Genomic DNA, 26,682 nt, shown 5'->3' on the forward strand with positions numbered 1-26,682 from the left:
CGTCAGAGGGATCGTACATCCTTCGGAATAGATGCTGATATGTACGAGGGAAGGTGCACCTCCGAGATTGTACTTGGAATAAAGTAGGCTAGGCTCAAAATGACTTATCAGATAAGATTGGCTATCGTTTTGCCTCTATTGGCAACCTGGGCGTCATACAGAGCGATCTATGGTCACTCGACTTACCCGGCAATTAGAGAGTAACATTGCGGAGCGACGTCATCCTTTCCTGTACCTTCTTCTGAGTCTCAGGACATGTTGCGGGAGTCAAAGGTCTGTTACGGTCTTTCAAATCTAACCCGATTTTTTTTTGGCACTCAAACCTCTTCCTGAACTGGCAGTACTGAGTCCGAAGCATCGAGGCCGTCCGAAGAGCTTTTAGCGATGGCTCAGCACTCCTAGTCACGCCAGAACTAATTATCACTGGGCATACTTCCCTCGATGAGTTTCCCGCCAAGAACACCACCGTACACAGGTTAGTACGTAGAGTCCAGACTCCCGGCTGTCGAACCAGCAACAGAGCCTTGCGAGCATTCTGGGAGTGTTCAGTCTACAGACACCTCTCAAAGCTCCGGCCAAGACGGTCCGGCAATGCAGACGCCGACATTTCGTCGAGCTGGGACGTCCTGCACGATCTGGTAAGACATCAAGGATGTCAAGGTAGTGTCGTAGACACCAGCGTTGCACGCATGCCAATGGTCACCAGACTCGAGTCGCTAAAACGAAATGTTGCCATCCATGAGACCGTGCGTAAACCCAATTCTCCCGCCACGTCCCTCTATCCGAAGAACGAGAAACTTTTTGACAGAACCAGACTCCTATCACTCCCACTCCATTCTTTTCTCAACACCCCGAATCCTGGCCATGGAGTGACGACACTGACCTTGGCATCCCCTAGACCACTCACATGGGCGTACAACAAGATCGGACAAGCACCGAGCGTAATGACGCATCAAGGACCGCCAACCCCCTCTACCCCCTCTCTCCACCGCATGAACAGAAGCAAACTGGCAACCTTACAGTCAGACACCGCTGTACCTACCGTACTCCACCATAAAACCAAAACCCTCCCACTCCTACCTTACCCCTAGAAACGATACCTGCTCACAAATCCTCGCATCCATCTCCCTTCACATCCACAACCTCCCCCCACCGAAAAGTAAAAATACAGCCTCGATTGCCTCAGTCGCTCAGACGTGCCAAGATCGCCAAGCCCCTTCGGGTTAGCGGCCCTCAGCCAGGCCCCTTCGGGTTAGTTCGCAGCCTTCGGGTGGCAACCTAGAGGTTCGGTAGTAAGGTAAGCAAAGAAGCTAACTCAAAGAGGCTTAAAGTAGCCAGCGAAGAAGAAGCTCAGCAGCCCCGAGTCCCGACATTCAAGACCCTAGTGCTTACCTTCAAACCCACTCAAACCCTACTTTACCCTACCCTACCCTACCCTACTTTACCCTACCCTACCCAACCCAACCCTTCCCCGCTCGCGACAATACCTGCCCACGGACACTACACACACCCATCACACCTCCGCACAGACCCTACGCAGTCGTCGCAAAGCCACTCAGCGCACACGTCCCAATCGTGAATGGATGGCACACGTTAGCCGCATGGTTCGACGCTTTGACTTCGATGCGTGCGTGCGTGCGTGCGCCTTTGGGGAATCGGGAGGGGTTGTTTTAGATTACGTACCTAGCACCACCACCATCACATCACACCACAGCTTGGGCTGGACTGGGCTGGACTGGACTGGGCTGGGCGGGGCTGGACTGGGCTGAAGACGATAAAGATTTTCGATTCGGAATGGGGTGATATGGAAATTAAGCGGGGTGTAGAGATGTGTTGATATTTCCTTCTACCTACGAACATGCTCAAATGGCTCGTTTCCTGTTTCCATACCTTAGACGGGTGAGAAGATCTAGATTCTGGATGCGACGGCTCGGCACGGGTGACTGATTGCTATCCAATTCCCCCCCTGCCAAGCCGAGTTTGTCCAGCCCATGGGGCGACGGCTGCTACAAAGGTACATAGAAGCGACGGCGGCGAAGTGGAAAAAGGTTAGCATGGACTTGGACGCAAATCTGAGCTGGATGTATACGGCCACTGCATAAGTCATTTGATGAAACTGACAACGTAGTACCGAATTAATTGGCATATAAAAAACCACATCATTATAAGGCCCCTTTGCATATAAAATACCGTTCAAAATGACGGTTTTCAGACGTAGGCCATAATTAGACTGTAAGATAGGGGTCCTAATAGCCTGCTGAGTAATGGTACTTTATTGTACTAGGCCCCCAGGGTAAGATCAGAAGTACCCTCACAGTAGCAAGGCAAGTAGAATAATGAGTGGTCGGAGTAGGTACAGGCCATTTGCGGTACACTACGCCCCCAAATCAGGTACCATCCCCCGTACAGAGGTATTTTCCCGTCTAAAAAGAGCGTCTCTCCGAGCTCTCTGATTGGCGACAGCGAGCTTAGTAAGACCATTGACTAGCGCCTTAGGCCATACGATACCACAGTGTTATAAGCCCCCTTTATGTTAAGGAATCATTATGGTTTGACTCATATATGTGTGTGGTGTAAAAGATGTTGATTATCTATGTGGTCTGCAGGCAGATATGTGCGGTGCCAAGCCTACGCTAGTGGCCCTATGAGTATCCCTGAGGCATCTCATGACCCTTTACATATAAAATACGGTTCCAAACGATGATCAGATGGACGCTTCGGCTATATGGTAGTATCTTATATGCCAATTAATTCGGTATATGTATACGGCCACCGCATAAGTCATTTGATGAAAATGAGAACGTAGTATATGTTTGGCTTAGGCCATGTCATCGAGATGGCTCGCTCTATATGAGGGTTTATATATGAAATATAGACGGTGAAACGAATGTGTTGAAGTGAAAATCCTGTCGACTCCGCGTCGAAGCTCGCGGCGCGGTGAATCATCAGCAGGAACCGCTCCCTCCGAGGAGACTATGGAGGGTGAAATTAGGACGGTGCTCTGACGAGAGGGATTGTGAAGGCGGACTTACGCAGAGCCCGAACTGGTCATGGAATCCCCGTTCAGCAGGGTACCCAGATGCTCATTGTAGGCGTAGTGTGTGATCATGGAGTTCGAGGCGTTCTTCATGAAGGTGCCTTCGAGCCATTGAATGAATTGACACTGGAAGTCACGAATGTCAGCTTCATTGGACCGAACCATAGATGTCGGGGACTCTGGTGGGTGCAAGGGGCAAAACTGACATCTTCGGTAGCTGTGGAGGCATCATAACCGCTTCCCATCTCGGTGATCCACACTTCTGGAATACCGTTGTCTTCCGCCAGCTGGATCATAGCCCCAGCCTGCTCATTCAACATCGCGCCGTTCTCATCTACTGTCAGAGAGCTGCTGCCGTACCAGTGCATGCTTATAGCTTGGAACGTGTATTTTGGGCTGTTCGATGCCGCCAACGAGAGGAACTGGGACATCCACTCCTGCCCTGCGGGATTGGCGACGCCGTCAATCGTGCCTAGTGACACAACAGAATTGGAGACACCTGGTGTGGAAATCTTGGCATCCTTAGAGGACTGATATTGGGCGATGTAGTTCTAGGGCGAGGTGTTAGCTCGAGGAACCTTTCTCCAAAGTTGGTGCGTCTGAGACTCACCCAACCTGAGATTGCTGTGCTGGGCGTCATCCAAGACTGTCCGGGCCTGGGTAGATATTAGGTGGAAAGCTTCACTGCTTTATACGACTGCTAGCTTACATGTCCGGCTCATTGAACCCGATCAGATTTATGCCAGAAGGCCATGAGGGTGCAGCATTGGTCCATGGGTTGAGATCTGTCCGGGAAATGCTCAATTAGCACTTGCACTGATATTGGTCGAGATTTGATGGTATGGCGACTCACGGTTGCTATCCTGGAAGGTCCATAGTTGAGGGTAGAATGTGCCTAGATCGAGATTGTCGGAAGAGCTGAGCGGGATGGGCGACCAATCCACCGAGAAACCGACTTGGCCACTGAAGGCTGACAAATCGCTGGTACTATCGTAAAGGATACCGATGTTGGGGCTGCTTGAGTCGCTGGTAGTACCCGAGGATTGGGGTGTACTTGGGGTTGGAGAGGTACTGGTAGTAGTGGTAGTCGTCGAGGATGTGGGGGAAGCAGCGACTCCTCGGCTGTGGCGGTGATGCCATTGAGGATTCGCATGGGGCTTGGCCTGAACAAGAGTGCAAAGAACAGAGAAGAAAGAAAATAGAGATTGCGATGTGGACCACATGATGAATGAATGAAGGGTATCCGAAGATGCAAGGATCTGTAAAGAGGGTATGAAGGCTATTGGATCAACCAAATGGGAACTGGATCAACAGTGCTGCAGCGAGAGAAGGAAGAAGAAGGAGAGGAAAGCCAAGGGGGGGGGATGGAGACTTTATGGGAGGCAGCATGATGAGCTGAGTCCTGCAGCATTTGGAGGGATTGTGACATTTAGGGGAGAGAAATGGTGTGACAAGGGAGAGAAGGAGTAGAGTGCAGGGTATGTCAATAATAAGAATGTGTGTGTGTGTGTAATCAATCCTCTACAACTCTAAGATAGAGCTTATCTTGGTGAAACAATAAAGTAGCTTTAGTGGAAAACAACGCTGGGATAGCGGGGCTGCTCGGTGCAGGAACCCGGGACCGGGAACCATCGTTGACCTTATCGACTACCTACTTTATTTTACCTTGGCTACCTTACCTAGGTAGTCCATAAGGCAGAGGGGCATGCCTCATTGCATTCTTTTCCTTTTCCTCAACAAGCTTTGATCACATCCTCCTTCCTCATCAAGGAATCCCGAGCAATCCCAGCGCTTTGTTTCATGCAAATGCAATCACACGTGGTCAAAACAAAACACAGCGAAAAGGGATGGGATCAATAATGTCATGATCTTGTGATTCGTGCGATTTGGAGATTGCAGGATTCCTTCTGGACCACACCACTTTCGCTAGAGGCAAGTGGCCTGAACTCTCCGACGGGCGCTAGCCGGCCCGCTCAACGCGTCGCCAAGACTTTCCCACCTAATCCCAACACTCTTATTCGACATTTGACAAGACTTTATCTGTGCCTTGATTATCGCATGAAATCGAAGTTCTCTTTTCCCTCTATCAGTACTTGGGACAAACAATCTTCAATGTCTATGGGTTTCCACTAAGGTGCCTTGCTAAGGGTTAGTAACCCTTGAAGCACTCTGGTGGGTGACTTCCGTTGCCGGCTCCCGTGAGTAATGACTTCCGCCAAGCTTTGGGTTTTTCCTAAGCAGTCGGGTCGTGTTCTAGAGGGGAGTGGCTGTGGAACTCAGGCTGCAGACAACGACCCGAGGTTGGTGAAACGGTTCGCTGTCCCAAGCGTGGAATGATTGGTTGGGCATAGGCATACGGCTTCTGAGGAAGATCCTGCAGGCACGCGCTTCCTTGTCCCTAGTTGCATATGTACGACCAGCAAACATAAAACAACGACGCATTGCATACACACAGTTGCAAATCATTTGATGCAAAGAAAATCCTGCGGAGCTTCGGTCAAAGATAGTGCACGAAGTGTGGAGCGGGATCGCTTTATTACCGTCTATTTTCTAGAGGAGCAAGGAGGTGCCTCCTTCCGTGAGACTCCTCGTACACCCGTTGCTTCTCTTTAGGCATATATTTTCGAGCCCGAAACCACCCCCACGACAGTCTTAGACTTTGAGTGGGTGACCTACAATCAGTACCTTTGATTGCTTCCAAGGCGCCAATTGGGCACTGGTTGTATCGTATAATTAAGTTTGTTGAGCGAGGATCACGGTTTGGAGGGTCAGGATCCGGAAAATACCTAGTTACTCCAGATGCTGGAGTTGGAGGGGGGGGGAAGTAATGTATGCGGGGCCGTCCCCTACATATCAAGGAGGAATTGACATAAGGATGCCATGTATGGAGCGGCTAGAGGAACTTTCAAGGTGATAGTGAAGGCCATAAGTAGTCTTGCTTCCTCGGGCTGGCTGCAAGACAGGTAGCTTGACATTGTGGGTCAAGCGTAAATATTCTAACAGATAACAGAAGCTCTCAAACTCAATTGGACTGTCGATCTGTAAGTAGAGATTGATGGCCTTCTATAACGTTTTCTCCTTGTTCAGGCGAGCCAGAAATGCATTGAAGTACGGCTTGCGTGGCCCATGATTACCTCCATCAGAGCGAGCCCGGCGCCGATACATCCGCGATCTACGCTCGTCACCACGACGTGGTGAAGCGCTAAGCCACCTTGAGGGTTTTCACCCCGTTTCCTTTGAACCCTGGGTAAACAAATGCCCGGAAATATAATAGTTTCGAAGTCGCTTAATAAACGCTTGTGCTTGCTGTTGATGAGAGCAATGATACGCACATCCCACCCTCCCCATTGTTCGAAACGATACTTGCATTGAGAACGGTTGGTTTAGGTACTACCTTTCGCCTCTTACGTGTGTAATGGGTAGACTGGAGACTTGTATATGGATATTGTCGCCAGTGTTTACACGCTTAGTCCTAGCTAGGGTATGCCTGGCTTTCCGGCTCTGGCTCTAAACAATGAGATTGGTACACGCTCACGATCGTTGTTGACACGCATTTCATGTTGATTATATAAAGGGCCATCTGTCGCTTCTTCCTCCCTTTTATCCAACAGCCACACTGGGTCTCCCTCAGTCATTAGATGGCCTCCGCTTCAACCACTCTGTGCCGGAGGGTCACGAGCATCTGTCACGCCGCCAACTGACTCCGCTTAACAGATTGCTTGTCTCCGTGCCTACTACCGTGCCCTGGCTCTGGTGACCTTACGACAAGTAAAGGTCCCTTTCAAATCCTTCGCACGCTTGGATGTGCTCGAATACTTGACAGATGAGGAAAGCCGCTATGCTGCTGACCCCGACGCGGAAGTGGCAAGGTAGGAACGAGCTTGGCATCAACTTCCAAACCGGATTTAACAACGGCTTCAAATCTCCTTGTTCGCGCCAGTCACATTTTCAGTCGGCGAGACGCCTCTAGTTATGCTCAACTGGGAAGTGATATTGCTGAGTCTGCGCTGCATCGAGGAAAGCTTGTTGCGAACCCCGTTTTGCAGCGGTTTCCATTGCGGGGAGCCAAAGCCATTCTATCATTTCACTTTCTTCGGTGGGTACCAGGAAGAAGCGAATTCGGCAAGGGTCCAAAGCTGGGAGAGCTGGTACGTGATATTCATAATCATCGTGACATCCTCGAAACGTCGCTAGTTTCTTAAATTCCCGCCATGCTTGACTTCAGGTTGCTGTATGCGGGAGACGATTCCATAGAATTGCTGTAGTTATCTTGCGGGGAATGGAACTTGTGCTTGCGGGAAAGGGATGAAGTAGTTCAGTCTTTATGTAACCAACACATGAAAGCTTCCGTATACGACGTGAAGAAAACAGATTTGAGACCGGTGTAATGTTGCAAAGAAATAGACGATGTTACAGTGAATGCGTGTTTTGCCAAGAGGTTTTCTAAGAATCCTCGCCCTCACCCTTAACTCCACATCTTTCCAACCTCACTGCAGTGTCTCTCAGACTTCCTAGACCTAGTCAATCGCACGACTCCATTCGCGATCTCATCATCGAGACTCCACCGTTCGTTGTTATCCTTCCACCAAGTATGTGCCCATAGACCGCACATTCGATACTTCAGTTTGTGCTCTGGTCGGCAGACCTCTGGCGGCAGGCCATTCTTGAATGACTGGAGAAAGGTCCGAGAGTCTCTAGCCTACCTCGAATAGGAGTTTATTGATGATAAGGTAGATTAATTTTATCTATACTAATCTCTAACTTATAGTAGATTTCCAGTAAGTAAATAATATTAAAGTCTTCTTTTAAGAATCTCTTTCTTTTATATTATTTCTTTTAATATCTCTAATTAATATCTATAAGATTTTATTAAAATTATATTAGAATAAGTTTATAATCTTAACTTTAAAAAATTTATTAATAATTTAAATATTAAATTAGATAATATTCTTATTAAAAATATAAAGAATTATCTTAGATATATAGAGATAAGCTATTTAATATAGATTAAGATTATTATAAATAGTATTAAATAATTAAGTAATAAAGTTATTGTTACGGATTTAGTGTGCTTTAGAGGGTTTTTATCGTTTAGGTAGGGGTCCACGCTCTTTTGGCGCTACGGTTAACGATAAGGCACGCTTTCCCGTAACAATGGTAGTAACACCGGTTCGATTCCGGGTGTGACCCGGACAGTCTGAATAGGTTTACTTAGCTGCACTTAGATTTGATGGAGGCTTATAACTTCCGTGCCTTTCTTAGCTGCGCACCAGGCCGCAAGTAGCTTACGGGGTTATACCTGGGGGATTCCTAAATACGACATGCGTGTAGGCCAGCGCATAGGGACATACGCCATTTTTCGAAGTGTGCAATTATTACGGATTTAGTGTGCTTTAGAGGGTTCTTACCGTTTAGATAAGGGTCCACGCTCTTTTGACGCTACGGTTAGCGATAAGGCACGCTTTCCCGTAATAGTTATCTAATAATTAATTAATTAATTAATTAATAGCTTTTTATTCTTCGAAGCTTATTAAGATACTATTACTTATATTTTAAAGATCTTTAAATAAAGATCTTTATATTAATTTAATCTTAATTAATTAGATTAGAATTTCGAAGTCTTATATTTTCTATAAGTTTAAGAATTCAAATATTATTCTAAAGATAAAATATCTTTAATATAATTTAAATGATATAATTTAATTTAATAAAAATTATTATAGAAGTAGAAATCTTTTAAATATATATAATCGATAATCTCGATATTATAGCGATTTTATATAAAGATTTTATTTTTAAAAATAAGTTTAATTATAATTAATAACTAAGTTAAATTTATTAAAATCGATATAGATATAATATTAATATAGATATATTAAATAAGATAACTAGATATTAAATAACTATATAGATAGAAGATATTAGATAGTAATAGATATCTCTATTAAGATACGCTAGGCCCTAATAGGCCATAGGGCTAAATAGTATATTAAGAGAGATATAGAATACGCTTATAATACTACTTCTTCTTCTTTATAGAATTATATCTTTATAATTAATAAATAAAAGAGTAATAGAAATAATATATATATACGCTCGCTTAAAAATTAATAAAATAATAAAGAACTTTTAATATTTAAAATCTTTAATATCTCGATATTTCTTAGCGATAATATAAATAGCGAGAGCTTATATCTTAATTTCTAAATTAGTATTATCGTTAGCTAGAAATATAATAAGTATAGAAGTTTTAAATTAAAAGAAATTAATAAGATAATAAATAAGTAGTAATTATAAGTATTTTAATAAGTAATAATAATTCTCAAATTAATATTCTAGCGCGAAGAATGATAATAAAATAATATAATTTAATTAGTTAAGGGGTCTTAAATTAAATCGAGTTATAAACGCTAAACTTTAATTTAATATTAAATTATATTAAAATAAATCTCTCTATAGTAAGTTATTTAATTAATATCGATTATACTTAGTAATAACGATAATAAGATTCGCGTATAATCTAATATAGTCTTAGAATATATTACGAGTTATATTAATAAGAAAAGCCGACTTAATAGATTTAATATAAAATCGTTATAAAGTAATATAAGCTTAAGAAATCATTTTATAAATATAAAAATAAAGTTATTATAAAATATCGAATAGTTTTAATTCATTTAAAAACGCGATATCTAAGGTATTTAACGCTAGTAAGCTACTTATAAATACTATTTATAGAAATTATTAATTATATCTTAATAATTTTCAAATTCGCTATCGTTCGAGTTATACTATTTAAGGTCCTTATCGAAACTCTCTTATTTTACTCTATATTTAAAATAATCATTAATAAATTTAAAGATAAGAATCTTCTTTATTATCTATTCGATTTAACTATTAATAATAATATACTTTAATAAAGAATTAATTTATCTAGATAGAGAGTTTATTAATATAAGAGTTAAGAGATTAAAGTAAAAGATATTATAAATTTTTATACTTATTAAAAACTCTAAACGATATAAGATTTTTATAAGATTTATTACTCTAAATAAGTTATACTTTTTATTATTTAACTTTCAAGATAGTTAATCTAAAATAATATTCTTACTACTAAAAAAGATTATATTATTTACTTTAAAAGTAATCTTTTAGCGTTATTTATTAATTTAAATTATTATAATCTTTTAAGCGCGATTTATATTACTTTAAATATAGTTAAAAACCTACTATATATACTTAGTAATATTTCTTACTTAAATAATATTAAGACGCTTATAAGTAATATTATAATTAATAATATTTAAGTTAAAACTTATCTAAGAATAAAAGCTCTTATATATAAAGAATAATAAAATATTCGTAATTGCGAATATAGTATTATTATCGATAAACTCGATAATAAGTAATTATCTAGACTAATTATCTTATATATAATTATAATATATTCGAAGATAGCGTTTTATATTCTAATTAGTTTATTTAATCTATCTATTAATTTTAAGATAAAAGACTATTAATAACTTAATCTTAATTTCGAGTTATTTATAGAAGGATTTTCATATTATTAATATAAATTAAAAGTCTTTATCTAAAATTATCGACGTTAATAACTTATATAAGCGAAAGATCTTCTTAAGTAATATATTAATCGTTTTTTCGATTATAATTTCTTCGTCTATATTAGAATACGCGATATAATATTATTTCTTAATAAATTAATTTATCGCTATTTAGATAATATTATATCTATTAAATATAAGTAAACTCATTATAAAGTCTATCGAGATATTCTATTATCGCTTTTAAGAAATTAATAGTAATTATAATAAATTATATTCTTAATCGCGAGGGGCTTTAGATCTATAATAAGCGTAGTAGTTTTAAATATAAATAGAAATTATAGCTTTTATATTTTATTAATAATATTCTCGCTTAAGTAGCTTATAGATATAAACTATATTAAAATATCTATATAAGAGCTAATCGTATACTTCGCGAATAATATCGATATATAGACCTTTTAATATCTATAAGCGATTCTTATAATAAAGTATTTTATTCTCTATAAAGCACTTATTAAGCGTAACTTTATAAAGTTTATTCTTACCTTTTATAATTATCTTATAAATCTTATTATATAACTTATTAATCTTATTTTTTTAGACTATTTTATAAAAGATAGAGTCGTCGATAGTATATATTCTAATATTATTATTATTAAGTTTTAAATAGTCGAGTATAAGTATTATCTAATACTACTACTTTAAGCGCTTATTTTTAGAGCTATTTAGCTTAGAATTGACTATATATATAAATATATCGACTTTAACGTTTTAAGGCTCTAGGCGATAAATGATTTTAATATTAAATTTAAATAGTATATTTAAATAGCGAGTCTAGTAATAACTCAGATTTCTTTTTTTAATAAAGTATATTAAATTCTTATAATCTATAAAGATTTTAATAAAGATATTAATATATTTTAATTTAGAATATTAGTATTTTAAATAGCGAATAATAACTAGTAATTTCTTATTATAAATTTAATAATTATACTTAGTTAGAGTAAGATTCTTATTATAGAAAGCTATTGAATATAAGACTTTATTGTTATCGTATTAAAATAGAATATTATTATTAACGTAATTAGAGAAGTTCGTTTCGAGTATAGTATTCTTCGATTTATCGAAATAGCGTAGAATTAAAACTCTTATAACGACTATCTTTAGTAAATAAAAGACTTTTTAATAAATCGATAATTAATTGAATATCGCTTTCTTAACTATAAGTTTTATTATTAATTTTATAATTTTTGAGAAATCTCTTATAAATTAATAATAGAAGTTATAAAAGTTAATAAAGATCTATATTTTTTTTAAATTAATAGAGATAGATTATTTAATAATAGCTTAAATTTTAATAGAGTTTATTTAAAGACTATTAATCGAAATAAGAAGATCTAAAAACTTCGTTTTCTAAATATAAAATTTGTATTTAAGAATATCTATCTATAATCTAGCCTCTCGTAATTTCTAAAGAATCTTTCGAATATATATAATATATTTCTTTCTCGATTAATTATAAATAAGAATATCGTTAAGATAGACTTAATAGAAGTCGTTTAGACACTTAAATAGAATATTATTTATATACTATTAATAGATAACTAGATTATTAGTTAGATCGAAGAGAAGTATTTAATATTTATATATATCGAGAAAGATAATAAATATAGTAAAATTTTTACTATTAAGATATATATGTAATTTATTAAATACGACTATAATATCTAATTGAGTAAGATATTTATAGCCTTAAATTCTCGCGAGAACCTCGTCTATTAATAGAATTAGATATCGATTTCTCTTAGTAATAGTATTTAGCCTTCGATAGTTTATATAAAAATATAAACCTTTATTTAGTTTCTTAGTAAATAAGATAGAGAATATAAACGAAGTATAACTAGGTATTATAAAGCCCTTTTTTAGATACTTATTTAAATACTTCTTAATCTATTCTAATTTATATTTAAATATAGAATAAACTTAACTCTTTAATAGATCGATGATATTAATCTTAATAAATTTTAATTTATAATTGTAAAGGCGATATAGTAGTAGTTTATTTATCTTCGTTTTATCGAAAATATTTAAATAATCGTAATACTCGATAAGAAGTTTTCTTTTAATATCTTTAGAGTTAATAACTTCGATAGCGTTAATTTAAATAGAGTAATTCGATTTATAGTATCTCTTATACTTCTTTTCTAAGTTATAAGAGTATAGCTTATTAATCGATATATAAAGATTATATAATTTCTTCGAAGGAGATAACTTCTTTAATAGCGAGTTATAGATCTCGTTTATAATAAGAGTAAATAGTCGATTTTTCTTATTACGCGCTAATTAGTAGTATAATATAATATTAATTTCAGCGATATTAATAAATTATAGATTTATATCTTATTTTTATTTTACGTTTTAAGAAGTAGATATAAATCTCTTCTTATTAATTAATTCGCTAAAAATGTTCGAGTCGATAGTAGAGTTTAAGTCGTCGTTATATATAAATTAAGAAGGCGATTTTTTCTTTAAGATAATATATAAAGTAGAGAGTTTTAATTTTGAATTTAATAAGATAGCGAGATTCTCTATTATTAAGATCTCGTTATTATTATAATTATAGCGATCTAATATAAAAAGAATCTTATCTTTTATTATATCGAGAAGTATCTTATATTTATTTATTTATAATTTTTTTAAAATTATATTATATATAAAAGAGGCGATAAGTATAGAATATATTTCCTCTCGATAATTATTTATTATTATTATTAAAAGTAAATAGTAGGTAATAGACTTCTTCGTGATTCGGTTATTATAATTCTTTAGTAATTTAAATTTTAATAGTAGAATCGATTTTAATAGTAATTCTTTGTAAATTTTATAAACTAGAAACTTATTAATAACTATATATATCTTAATATATCTACTATCGATAAGAGTATTTTAGAGTAAGTATTTTCGTTTCTATAATAATAGTATAACTTATATTCTAAAAGAATAACGTATTAAAAAATTATTAAAAGTATTTAGTAAATATATATTATGGGTTTCTCTTATTATAACTTTAGTAGAGATTATTTATTTCTTAAATTCTTAGAGGCTTTATAAGCGTTAACTAATAGATTTATCTTATATTCGTTATCGATAATAAGTTTATAAATTCTTATTTCTTATAAGGTCTTCTTATTAGTATTAGTTTGTTTTTATATTAAATAATTATATCTTATATAGTCTATCTTTCTATAATTAAAATATATTAAATTTCTTAGATCTATATTAGTTATCGCCTTCGATATACTCTAAAAAATATTTGAGATATAAGCACTCGATGTGATAGCGAAAGATATACGATCCTCGGTTATAGCGGTAATTATTTTTCTTATTCGAGTTACGATAGTTTTAGAAGTTGTTTTATTAAGAAATAGAGCTAGATATTATTTATAGTCTACGCGCTATAAGTTATTATTATTTATAAGATATTTCTTAATATCTCTTAAGAATATAAATTTATAATTAGAAAGAGCTATAAAAATAAAATAGAGTTAAATATATATTTATAGCTTAGTATTTAAATTATCTCTTAGATAAATTTCGTTATAGTTAAGTATAAAATCGAGTCTAACGAGTTTTATATAGAATCTATTAAAGGACTAAATTATCTATTAAAGAAAATTATAGTCGCGTTTTATCTTCTTATAACGATTCGTTTTTTTATAGATCTTAATTAGTTAGTTTATAACCTCGTTAATTAATATATAGAAGTTTATAATATTTTTATATTTTCTATTTAAAGTATATGAGATCGCTTTTTTATCTATATATAATAGAAGATAAATAATCTAAGACGTTTTAATAAAATAATAATCTTTATTACTCGATAACTTTTTCTTTATTTTAACTAATTAATTCTCTTATATAAGATTTTTATTATTAATAAAGAAGAGAGAATTTAATAGCTTAATAAACTTCTCTTTTCTATAAGTAGAGAGTAAAACTTAAATAGACTTTAATAGAAATAGAATTAACGTCACGGTACGCCAAGGCCTCCTCCAGAGCCACCACCCATTTGGGCCTAGCGTGGCTTGGCACCGCACATATCTGCCCTGTGGGCACATAGAATAATCAACATCTTTACACCACACACCCAAATCATGACATAGTCACATTGTCTCCTGACAACATGGTAGCAACACCTGAAGATCATTCAACAGGCGTCTATTAAGTTTATTTCGCTCCCACACCAGTTGCCTACTCCTCCCCTAGGACCCCACCTACCTCAACACCAAGTACGCTCCTACACCAGTACTCACAGTCCCACGAGTCGCTACACGACCCCACCGTCCACTAAGCGATCCTTTCAATAGGCCAGTCGCTATGCCTCTCAACAGCAGCGAGATCACGATCCCTGGCTTCTCAGCAGAGCAAGTCCGCTCCATTACCAAGCTCATAGAGGAAGCGCTTGACACGGCACTTGATAAGCGATTTGGACCACTGCAGCCACAGCAAAAGCAAGCAGTCATTCCGCCAAAGCCGGCACAGCCACCGAAGCAGGAACAAGCGCATAGGCCATTGCAACAGGCAAATATGGAGAAAATTGCGGAGAAATTTACGGAGAAGAACAAGAGCATGGGCAGCACCAGTCCTATTCAATCGGGCACACTCTCCACAATCCCACACCAGGCCACTATGCAGAATTGCGGAGATCCTTCCCCTCGCCTCAGCAGTAATCCACTTTCTACCTCGCTTCTCGCCTCTCTTCTCGCCTCTCAACTCGCCTCTCTTCTCACTTTCGCCTCTCCGCTCGGCTACATTCGATTCGCGAAGGATATGGAGGCTATAGGCCAAGGATAGGTGCATGGATATATGGACGGCGCATGATTGATGTAGCTATCCAGAGATGCAGCCACGAGGACGTGTCTTTTTTTCATTCTTTGCGGGCATGTTGTCACGGTACGCCAAGGCCTCCTCCAGAGCCACCACCCATTTGGGCCTAGCGTGGCTTGGCACCGCACATATCTGCCCTGTGGGCACATAGAATAATCAACATCTTTACACCACACACCCAAATCATGACATAGTCACATTGTCTCCTGAGAATTAACGCTTATATTTTAAGAGTAGTTTATAGATTTCTAAATATATCTAATTATATTATTATTAGCTATTATTAAAGCTCTCTATTATATTTTTATAGCTTCTTAATCTTAATATTAATTTACTTTAAGCGTTATTAGATCTTATTCTATTAATTTATTATCTTATTCTTCTTAATCTTAAAGTTAATATATTACTTAGCTATATTTCGAAATTAGTCTTATTAATAGCGAAGATCGCGAAGTATAATAAAAAGTTAATTAGGCTTCTTATTAACTTAATAGCGTAATTAATTAATATTAATAATCTATTAAGAATTCGTAATAGTCTTAATATTCTCTACTATATTATTAGATAGTAAGAATTATTAATAATTAAATATCTAAGTAAGAAGATTACTAACTCGATTTATCTTACTTAATTATATATTCGAAATTTATAATAATTTTAAAATAAAAAGAAGAGAGTTACTTTATTTCTTTTAAGTTTTTAATATTATAAATATTAAGTAAAGAAGAAAATAGAAAAATTTCTTATAATATCTTTTATAAGACTTTATTATAAATTCGAAAAATAATATTATACTTTATAGAGACTTTTTTTCTTAATTTATAGACTATTTAGACTGTTATAAAAATCATAGATAGTCTAAATATCGTTCTTTTGAATGCTTTTACTTCGCTTAGAGAATTAATTATATAATTATTAAGTAGAGTAGCGATTTCTTTAAATTTGCTAATCGTATAAATAAACTAATTTAGTAATTACTTTATTTCTCTAACTAGTTATAAGATCGTTAAATTATCTTAATAAATACTCTTTATAATATATTATCTATATAATAGATTTATCTAGAGATATAATAACTTAATTTAATATCTTATTAAAGCCTCTATTAATAGATTTCTTAAATTCATCTATTAATTTAAATGTAATAAGTGAAATAATCTAGTTATAGTATTAGAATTAATATAGATATAGTATTAATATAGATATATTAAATAAGATAATTAGATATCGAATAACTATATAGATAGAAGATATTAGATAGTAGTAGATATCTCTATTAAGATACGCTAGGCCCTAATAGACTATAGAGCTAAATAGTATATTAAGAAAGATATAGAGTAGGCTCGTAATAAAATTAAACTTTATTAATATATTATAAGTAAATTAAATAATAATATTAAGAGAAATCTTAGAATAGAAATAAGTAATAAAATTATCTAAAAGAATAATAGAGATAATATTAGATAAAGTTATAGTAATAGCTATCTTAAAGTTATATTATAATCTTTATAATATAATATTCTAAAATATAATTTTATTAATATCTTTAGAATTTTTTAGAATTTTTTTTATTAAAATAAGAGATCGCGTTTTAAATAGTATTAATTATAGCGATTTAATCGTTATTAAGAGTTTAAGACTTATCTATATCTACTTATTACGAATTAATTCTTTACACTCGATACACCTTCGGGCAAATTACCGAATCATACCCCGAAAGTACGAATTCTTACCGAATCATACCCCTAATTACCGAATCATACCCCTACACCAAATCACATCCAAATATGGGGTATGATTCGGTAATTTGCCATTGCTTGGGGTATGATTTGGTAAGTTTTCAAAGTAGCCTTAAAATGTGAGAGGGTTTAATGAAGGTAATGGTAGTGGTAGGCTTACTCTTACTGAGCGTCTGGAAGTAGTCGTCGACTTGATTATTGATGACGGTGGTATAATTTACGCTGCGCAACGGGGCGGAGTCTGACCCCCGAAGCTTACCCCGCCTCGCCCCGTTGCGCAGCCTCGGCAGCGTAGTGGTATTGTTAGGAATTATTCCTTCGGGGGCCCTACGGGCCCCTACGGGGCCTACGGGACCCGAATAGGGGTGTCTGCAGCGTGAAGTGCGGACACCCCCGGGCATGGCTTTCTAGCCTAGCGGTAACTCGGGTTAGTCGAAATTTCGCCCACTCGGCTTTCGTCTGATGTTTTTAGGCTGATAGAATTCTCATCAAATACGGTCGGAGAAACTCCCTTATTTCTATGATCGAATAAGCCAGATCGCGGATTATCTCCTTCGTACTTTGAGGCCACTTTGACAACTTACCAAATCATACCCCAAGCAATGGCAAATTACCGAATCATACCCCATATTTGGGTGTGATTTGGTGTAGGGGTATGATTCGGTAAGGATCCATACTTTTGGGGTATGAATTAGTAATTCGCCCTACACCTTCCTAATTAGGCCTTAGCGCGCCTCTCTCCGCACGTATGTGCCTGCAGACCACATAGACTAATCAACAACTTTACACCACACACATATATGAGTCAAACCATAATGATTCCTTAATACTACTTCTAGATATCAATTTGATAACTATATTCTTCGCGTAGAAGTTAATTTACGGACCGCGGCCATCTGCACCATCGTCGCGGCACAAGGGGCTACAGCGATCTCTGGTATTGAATGTATCCGTCAGCAATACGTTCCTCAGGCAGGCCAGCCAGCTAGTCAACAAGTTCAAGTAGGCCTCAAAGGCAATCTGTCGCTCATTGCGCCTCTTGCCGCTCAAAACCACCAGGTGGCGACTCTGTGTGGAACATACGTGCCTGGACGTTTCAAGAACGTCTTCTTTGCCGACGCCTCATCGTCTTCACTCATGGCCAAATAACATGGCATTTGCCGCAGGATGATCTGCCGGGAAGGTATGACTGTCGTAGACTCCGGTGTGCTTTATCCACCATTACAGTGGCTCTCGCTGAAACGTCAGCATATGGGCGTGGATACAGGGAGCAAGTGGATCGATGGCAGCACAGAGATCACGCGGTATGGCGCCACCTGACTCATCCGCTCTGCCGTATTCGCCGAATACACATGGGCGATAGAGGAGTATACCTATCGCGATATAAGCTACGAGTCAGACGTCTTAAAATGTATTTGCCGGATTGCTGCATATCTTCTCGCGCTTTTTCAGATGCAAGACACTGCTCGGTCTTCCGGGAAGCCTTCTCGACAGCGCTCTGTTTTAGAAGCCGACGAGGCAGCTTCAACGCAGAAGCGGGTTTCCCAGCTGGTCGTGGCCTGGCTGGGTCGGCCGGGTGGCGTACGATGAGCTGTTCATGGTGACGCGGAAAATGGATGGTACATTTGTTCGCTTACGATAACGACGCGTATGGTCAAGAGGGTGTCAGGCCGCTTGTCCGATGGCATGTATGGGATGCCGTCTCCAGGCGTGTAGTACCCTTGAATTACAGCGGCCTCGGCTTCCCCTTCGAAGGCGCCACACTCCCCAAAGAATGAAAGAACAGTCCCTGCTATTTCGATGGCAAAGGGAATAGAAGTCCATCGCATGTTCCGCCGGTGCCAAACAATGGGTCCTGGAGCCTTTCGAAGGACACCGAGAGTCGCCACCTCATGTTCTGGACAAGTAGCAGTGTCAAATTTCGCTTGGGTGAAACAATCTACCAGAAAAGCGACCAGAGACGTCTGGTCCATGGCAACCTCCCCCACTACGCTATCGATTGATAGACGCAGAGTCTCAAAATGTTGGTACGGTCTTGCTTGATGGCGCTGATCAGCATTTGCTCGATATCGGCAGGCACGAGTTCATCCAGATTGCCGAAGCGCAATATTTTGGGCTTGATGACGAGGAGGGATGTGGACAACTGCCCGCTGTATTTGGTTATGCTTGTTGTCTGGGACGAGAACTTTGACGTTGCGTATACGTTGGGGCTGGGAAGTGTGCAGAAGGTGTCTTGGATGCTGGCCAGACCGAGATTGAAGCTTGTTTGTTTGGCGTGATTACTAGAATACTCTTCCATACATAGCCCACTAGCTATTCTGCATGGCAAATACCTGAGATACCTACAGTACCAACATTTCTCTCTCGTATTTCTCGAATGTCGCTCATTTATCTCGGGCCTACATAACGCCGTCGCTATAAACCGTGAGCCTCTACAAATCTCTTCCGGGCGTAAATAAGCGCAGCGAATAGTCGGGCGACGGCTATCCGTTCCAGGTCACCAGCAGGAGAAAAGGCTTACGTAGAACGAAATTGTTGGAAATGATGCACCGCCTCTGAGCACACGAATAACACAGTCTTGGCAGAGGCTTCACAGGGCATATATGTAGCCTTCTTCCTACTACATCCTCACAAAATCTAACAGAACTTCGAAGAACCGCCCCTTTAATCTCTAGAATATTTAAGGATGTACGACGTTCGACAAATTCCCTCTCTGGCTAGATCTATGAGATGAACCACCTCTCCTAAAATTTTGTCTTAACAAATCGTAGACGTGTCCCTTAACATGTTTCAACATATAGAGATCAACATTTCAACAAATTTAAATACCAATGCCGGACATCATGCCCGCCAATTAACGCGCGCCGAATTTTGCGCAGCAGTATCACTCATATGAGGCAAGAGTTATAGGATAGATCGGCAATAATCCATGCTGCACGTAAGCACAATTCCGTCAATCAATTTGATTTTCGTTGTTCGTGCTGAACCGTTCTTGCATTTTTGAAACAATTTAATACACTACACCACGCCCCCTCCTTACCGCATAGTACAAGAAAATGAAGGCTATGTCAAAAACCACTTCTACTATTACCTTCCGCGAACATTTCTTCAAACCCACTCTTACCGCCAAGTTGTGATATTTCAGACCTTGAAGCATGGACCGACACTATTCGACCCTGGAACTCGCTAAACACGATGAGACTGCTAGAGCTCCAGAACGCGACTACGATGCGACAGCCTTTGAGCTTGATACAAGCGCTCTGGCACCCGAGGTAAGCATAACACCATCCGTGGCAAGAAGTTGTATTGACTACAGATTTAGACTGTACCTGATACCACCCCACAAGTGCTCTATAATAATTCATTGCCAGAGGCTCATGGCAACGAGAAGCCTACTGAGGAACACCTTCATGTCACCAAGCTTACACGCAAATGGCCATGGATTGTTATAGCGTTGATTCTCGCTGCAGTCATCGCTATTGGAGTTTCGGTTGGGATCTGGCATCACCGCGAGTATTTGTTATATAAGCCTCCTAGAGTTAGCAGGTACGGAAATTGTACGAATCGAATTTCCTCCTGGCTTACTTTTATAGCCCTCCGGCGTCGAATATGACATATACCCCTCAATATATCCTTAACGATACATCTCTGGCAGCCGTATCCCTCTCTAATGGGGACCGACACTTATTTTTCCAGGATAATACTGGTTTGATCCGACGTGCGGTTCGTGTTGAATCTAACGGCCAATGGACCACGACCCCGAATCTCAATGCCAGTGCGGATCCTTCTTCCGAAGTCATCTCCAACCCCAAGAGGAATACGCCGTTGACAGCAATCGGCCCTACAGAAGCCCAACCTGACAGCGATGTACTGGCCAAAATCAAAAAAACCTACCATTTGCATACACGCTAACTTATATGTAGATGTCGCTGTACTATATTTCAGAAAACCATACTGTGTGTTCAAATGTAATGATCGAAGGCTCTTGGGGTCAAGATCAATACTTTGGGGGCTACAGCACCGCAGTGGATACGCGCTCACTGTCCATAATCTTATTTTCAGTGGCAAATGATTCATCTAATCTCAATAATGAAGATTCGACTACCAATATAGCTCTGCTGTACTATGAGAATCCAAACGGGAAAGTATCAGCGCTGTTGTATCGTCCTCTTACCGTAATCGCAGAAAACCAGAATGATGGACCGTATTTGCTGGATCAATGGATTGATATCACCAGTCAAGAAAGCAAAGCATTGCCGAATGAATTCCGTAATGCTCCTGGTTTTAACTACAGCGACGCCCTTTACACACACTCCGGATATGGAAATGCTACATTCAGCCATACCTTATATGAGGCAGACCCGATTGCTGTATACAGCACTCCGTTCTGCAGTGCACCAAATACCTTTGGAGTATCCGTAGCATGGTTTTACTCACCGTTTAACCTCCCGCTGAATGCCATAACTCCTCTCGCTGGCGACAGTTTTTTTGCTGCTAGCTACATGGTCGGCCTCAACGGCTCTGGGAACTTCAGCCTAACAGGTATGCATTTTGCAACCCCATATACGGAATGTTTTCCGTGAAATAACATTTATGTTAGAATATACACCACCCTCAAAAGATTATGCTTCAATCCACCAGTCAGATATTGCAGCTTTTGGCATACAATCTGGTATCTGGATCAACGGCACACAGCCGGCACTGATACAAACGGAATACGACGAAAGTACAACGCTCCCAAGCAACGAGTTCCCTTTCACAAGGCTTGCTAGTGTGACCTTGACTGACGGATCGGCGACTTATCTATACCATCAAATGAATGGTACGACGTTTGCTGAGGAACAGTGGGATGATACACTGCGAGCCTGGCTTCGCCCGGAGTACATAACCGTGTCAGATTCCTAGTGCCCAAGATGTCACGTCAGACTTTACGTTCAGGAGGAAAGAGATCTGGGTTTTGGGTATGACACAAGACATGGTTCGAGGCGTTTCTGTTTCGGCGCCTGTTACTTATCGGTTTGAGCCAGTCGGTGTCCTCATTTGGGTCTTCTATCAACGCGTCTTAGACTTTTTAGATCTTCTCAGCTCTCGCTCTTATAGGTTGCTGCACCGGATACCGAGTATAGAGAAAATAGAGGATCAAGCAGAGGATTGGACGGAGAGCTCAAGACAGAAGGATTCAAGATATTGTATGAACCACGTGTGGTCGCGTTAAATGTATGACGGGGCTCTTCCCCAGTGGTAACCTTTGGGAGGCCCGATAAGATGACGAGCTTGGGACGGATCACTTCGTCGAGATAAATAGTAACGATGACTCGGAATGGTGGGAATTTGGTCTCCTACGGTGTTCGAATAGAATCAAACCCTTTTTACTTTTTTTTTGGCGCCATCAAAACTAAAATCTAATTGTAATCTTATAGTCGCTCTTTATAGATTTAATATAGTAGATATTTCTATTAAGAGCTTATATATTATCTATTTTTATTCTAGCGATATATATATTTAAATAATTATTATATAAATTATATATAAATTATATAATATAATAGAATATCTATTAAAAATATTATAAGTTATTATTACGAATAAATTCTTTATACTTAATATACCTTTCTAATTAAATCTTAACGCGTTCTTCTCTAGATATATCTATTTATAAAGTATATAAATTAATAAATATCTTTCGATTATATTATATTTATAAGTTATATTATATTATTTCTTAATAGTTATCTAATTAATAATTAAAATAATATTCAAATAGAATTAACTTCTTTTTACTTTTTTACTATTTTATTATTATTAAAATTAAAATTAAAATTAAAATATAATAATTATAACTATTATTATTATATATTTAAATAATTAATAATTATAATTTATTTTAATAGCTAATATTATAATATTATAATCGCTATTTTATATCTTAATAAAATAAATATCTTTATTAAGAGTTTATATATAATCTATTTCTTAAATAATATATAATAATTATTAAATTAATTAATTTTTCTAAATCTGTTTATATATATTATATACTTTTTAATAATTTATTACTCTTAATTATTACTATATTATTTACGAGTTTAAACTTATAAATTAAATTTATAATCTATTTTTTTAATTAAAACTATCGAGTAAATTTAATAAGCGAAATTGAATAAGCGATATTTGAAAATTCTATTATTAAATAATTATAAGACGAAATCTTTTAACTTTTAATTTATTAAAATATGCGAATTACGTTTTATAACTTAAAAGAAAAATCGAAAGCTTTTAATAGAAAATAAAAAAGTTATTTTAAATTTAAATAATATATATATATATATTTTTTTTAAAATAAGAGCTACTATCGAGTAAATATAATAAGCGAACTTTAATACGCGATAATTAAATATCTTATCTTTAAAGAAATATAAGATTAAATTTTAAAAACTATTTATTATTAAAAAGCGTAAGTTACGGGCTATAATTTAAAAAAAAATCTAAAAAATTTAATAGAAAATAGTAAAGTTATTAAAGAAGTAAAAGTAGAATAAGAGATTTTAAAAATTACGAACGCTAATTTATTTACCCGCGATAACCTAGTCGATTTACTTAAAGAGCGTAATACTTTTAAATATTTAATTAATTATATATATAAATTTAAGATTTTCTAATTTAACTCTATCTTATTCTTTTATATTAGTATATATAAAAGAATAAGATAAAACTAATTTAAAAAATCTTAAATTTATATATATAGCTAATTATAAATTTAGAATTACTACGCTCTTTGATTAGACCGACTAAGTTAGCCCGCTAGCCCTTTCGAGACCTCTTATTAAAAAAATAGATATACGTTATTTATAATAGAAATAACATTTTTGTTATCTATTGAAATTTTGAGATTTTTTTTAAAAATTATAGAGCGTTATTTACGCTTTTCAAATTTTTAAGAATTTTAAAATTTAATTCTATAATTATTAATAAGCAAGGAATCTAAATATCGCTTATTAAAGTTCGCTCATCAAAGATCTAAATTTACTCGACAGCCCTGATTAAAAAAAATGATTATAAATTTAATTCATAGGTCTTTACTCGTATACTAATAAAAAAATTAAGAATATTTAAATCTTTTTAAATAATATTAATAATAAGATCTTATAATAATTATTTAAAAATAAATCTTATTAAATATAATATTAATTTAGATTATTATAAAACTTTTTCTTTATTTCTATAACTTTTTTTTAATATTTTATTTTATTAATTTTTATTTACTTTATATTAATAAAAATAATAACTTTATTATATTAGTAAATTTAATATATTCTAAAAGAAAAAATATATATAAATATTATATATAATACGAGTAAAGGTTTATAAATTAAATTTATATATTTTTTTTTAATTAAGACTATCGAGTAAATAGATAAGCGATCTTTAATAAGCGAACTTTAATAAGCGATATTCAAATTCTTTACGCTTTAATAATTATAAGACTATATTTAAAAATTCTTTTTTATCTAAAAGCCTATATTTTATTCTATAATTTAAAAAATAAAAATAAAAATTTAATAGAAAATAAAAATATTATTTTAAAATTAAATAATATATATCTAATTAAAACTATTTAACTATCGAGCGAACTTTAATAAATAATATTTAAATTTCTTACGCTTTAATAATTATAAGATTAAATTTAGAAACTCTTTTCTTATTTAAAAGTCTATACTTTATTCTATAATTTAAAAAAAAATCTTAAAATTTTAATAGAAAATAAAAAAGTTATTTTATATATTAATAACGTATATCTATTTTTTTAATAAAAGAGCTTAAGAGAGCTAGTAAGCTAACTTAGCTAGTCTAATTAAAAAGCGTAATAAACTCGAATTTATAATTAATTATATATATAAATTTAAGATTTTTAAGCTTAATTCTATTTTATTCTATTATATATATTAATATAATTATAAACTATTAGAAATCTCTATATAGATCTTTATTAAAGAAAATTATTATTATTATTATTATAATAATAATCATAATTTAATAAAAATAATTAGAAGTTTTATTTTAATAACTTTATTAATAATATTTAATTAATAATTTTCTATTTTAAATATTTTCTATATATTATTTTCTATATATTTTTCTATAAATAGTTAAATATTATATATATTAAGTTAAAGTATATATTTTAAATATTATTAATAATATATATTTTAAATATTATTAATAATATTTAATAATATTTAATATATCTTTTAATTATTAATCGCTTTATTATACGCGAAGTTTCTATTAAATTAATTTAAAAATAGTTATATTAAAATATTAATTAATTTAAGTTTAAGTCTATAAATGAAATTTATAAAAAGTAAGAGATACGTTTTTAATAAGCGATCTTTAAACTTCTTATCTTTAGATAATTATAAGATTAAATTATAAAATTCTTTAAATATTAAAATAAATAAATTAGATTTATAATTTAATAAAATTAAAAGATTTTAATAGAAAATAAGAAAGTTATTTTAAGTTAAAATAATATATATCTATTTTTTTATTTAAAGCTATCGAGTAAATTTAATAAGCGAACTTTAATAAGTAATATTTAGATTTCTTATTCTTATATAAGTATAAGATTAAAATCTAATATTCTCTTATTATTTAAAAGCGTAAGTTATAATTTATAGCTTAAAGAAAAAGTTTATAAATTTTAATAAGAAATAAAAAAGTTATTTTAAAACTAAATAATATATATCTATTATTTTTAATTAAATTTATCGACTATCGAGTAAATTTAATAAGCGAAGTTTAATAAGTAATATTTAAATTTTCTATCTTTAAATTATTATAAGATTAATTTAATTACGAGCGTATTTTATATTTTTCTTAATATATTATCTAGCTTTAATATCTATTAAAGTCTAATATATCTTAATAGAGATATTTTTACTATTTAATATCTTTTATTTATATAGTTATTTAATATCTAATTATCTTATTTAATATATCTATATTAATATTATATCTATATTAATTCTAATAAAGTTTTATAACTCTTTTTTTATTCGAAAGTATAAATTATTAATATATATAAAAGAATAAGATAGGGTTAAGCTTAAAAATCTTAAATTTATATATATAGTTAAATATAAATTTAAGATTATTACGTCTTTTAACTAGACTTTCTAAGTTAGCTCGCTAATTCTTTTAAGCTCTCTTATTAAAAAAATAGATATATATTATTAATATATAGAATAACTTTTTTATTTTCTATTAAATCTTCGACATTTTTTTTTAATTATAGAACGAAATATAGACTTTTAGATAAAAAAAGAATTTTTAAATATAGTCTTATAATTATTAAAGCGTAAGGAATTCAAATATCGCTTATTAGAGTTCGCTCGATAGCCGAATAGCTCTAATTAAAAAATAGATATATATTATTTAATTTTAGAATAACTTT

At 34.7% G+C, this 26,682-nt stretch overlaps 3 protein-coding genes across 3 annotated transcripts; 2 read left to right on the top strand and 1 right to left on the bottom strand.

Moving 5' to 3' along the window:
* Window positions 1-3,028: 3,028 nt before the first annotated feature.
* On the bottom strand, window positions 3,029-4,260 carry HO133_008589 (uncharacterized protein; the record flags this gene model as incomplete). Its single annotated transcript, XM_037299454.1, has 5 exons — window positions 3,029-3,163; window positions 3,244-3,588; window positions 3,648-3,693; window positions 3,747-3,822; window positions 3,891-4,260. The coding sequence occupies 5 exons, from the start codon at window positions 4,258-4,260 to the stop codon at window positions 3,029-3,031; spliced, it is 972 nt and encodes a 323-aa protein (XP_037155455.1).
* Window positions 4,261-14,785: 10,525 nt separating this feature from the next.
* On the top strand, window positions 14,786-15,456 carry HO133_008590 (uncharacterized protein; the record flags this gene model as incomplete). Its single annotated transcript, XM_037299455.1, has 2 exons — window positions 14,786-14,818; window positions 14,869-15,456. The coding sequence occupies 2 exons, from the start codon at window positions 14,786-14,788 to the stop codon at window positions 15,454-15,456; spliced, it is 621 nt and encodes a 206-aa protein (XP_037155456.1).
* A 4,927-nt stretch (window positions 15,457-20,383) lies between these two features.
* HO133_008591 (uncharacterized protein) lies at window positions 20,384-22,133 on the top strand (the record flags this gene model as incomplete). The annotated part of the gene is made up of 5 exons (XM_037299456.1): window positions 20,384-20,500; window positions 20,551-20,774; window positions 20,822-21,095; window positions 21,152-21,770; window positions 21,829-22,133. 5 exons carry the CDS (start codon window positions 20,384-20,386, stop codon window positions 22,131-22,133), a joined length of 1,539 nt encoding a protein of 512 aa, XP_037155457.1.
* Between the last annotated feature and the right edge of the window lie 4,549 nt (window positions 22,134-26,682).

This window comes from Letharia lupina, assembly GCF_014066315.1.
Source record: "Letharia lupina isolate WasteWater1 chromosome Unknown contig_5, whole genome shotgun sequence".
NCBI lineage: Eukaryota > Fungi > Ascomycota > Lecanoromycetes > Lecanorales > Parmeliaceae > Letharia > Letharia lupina.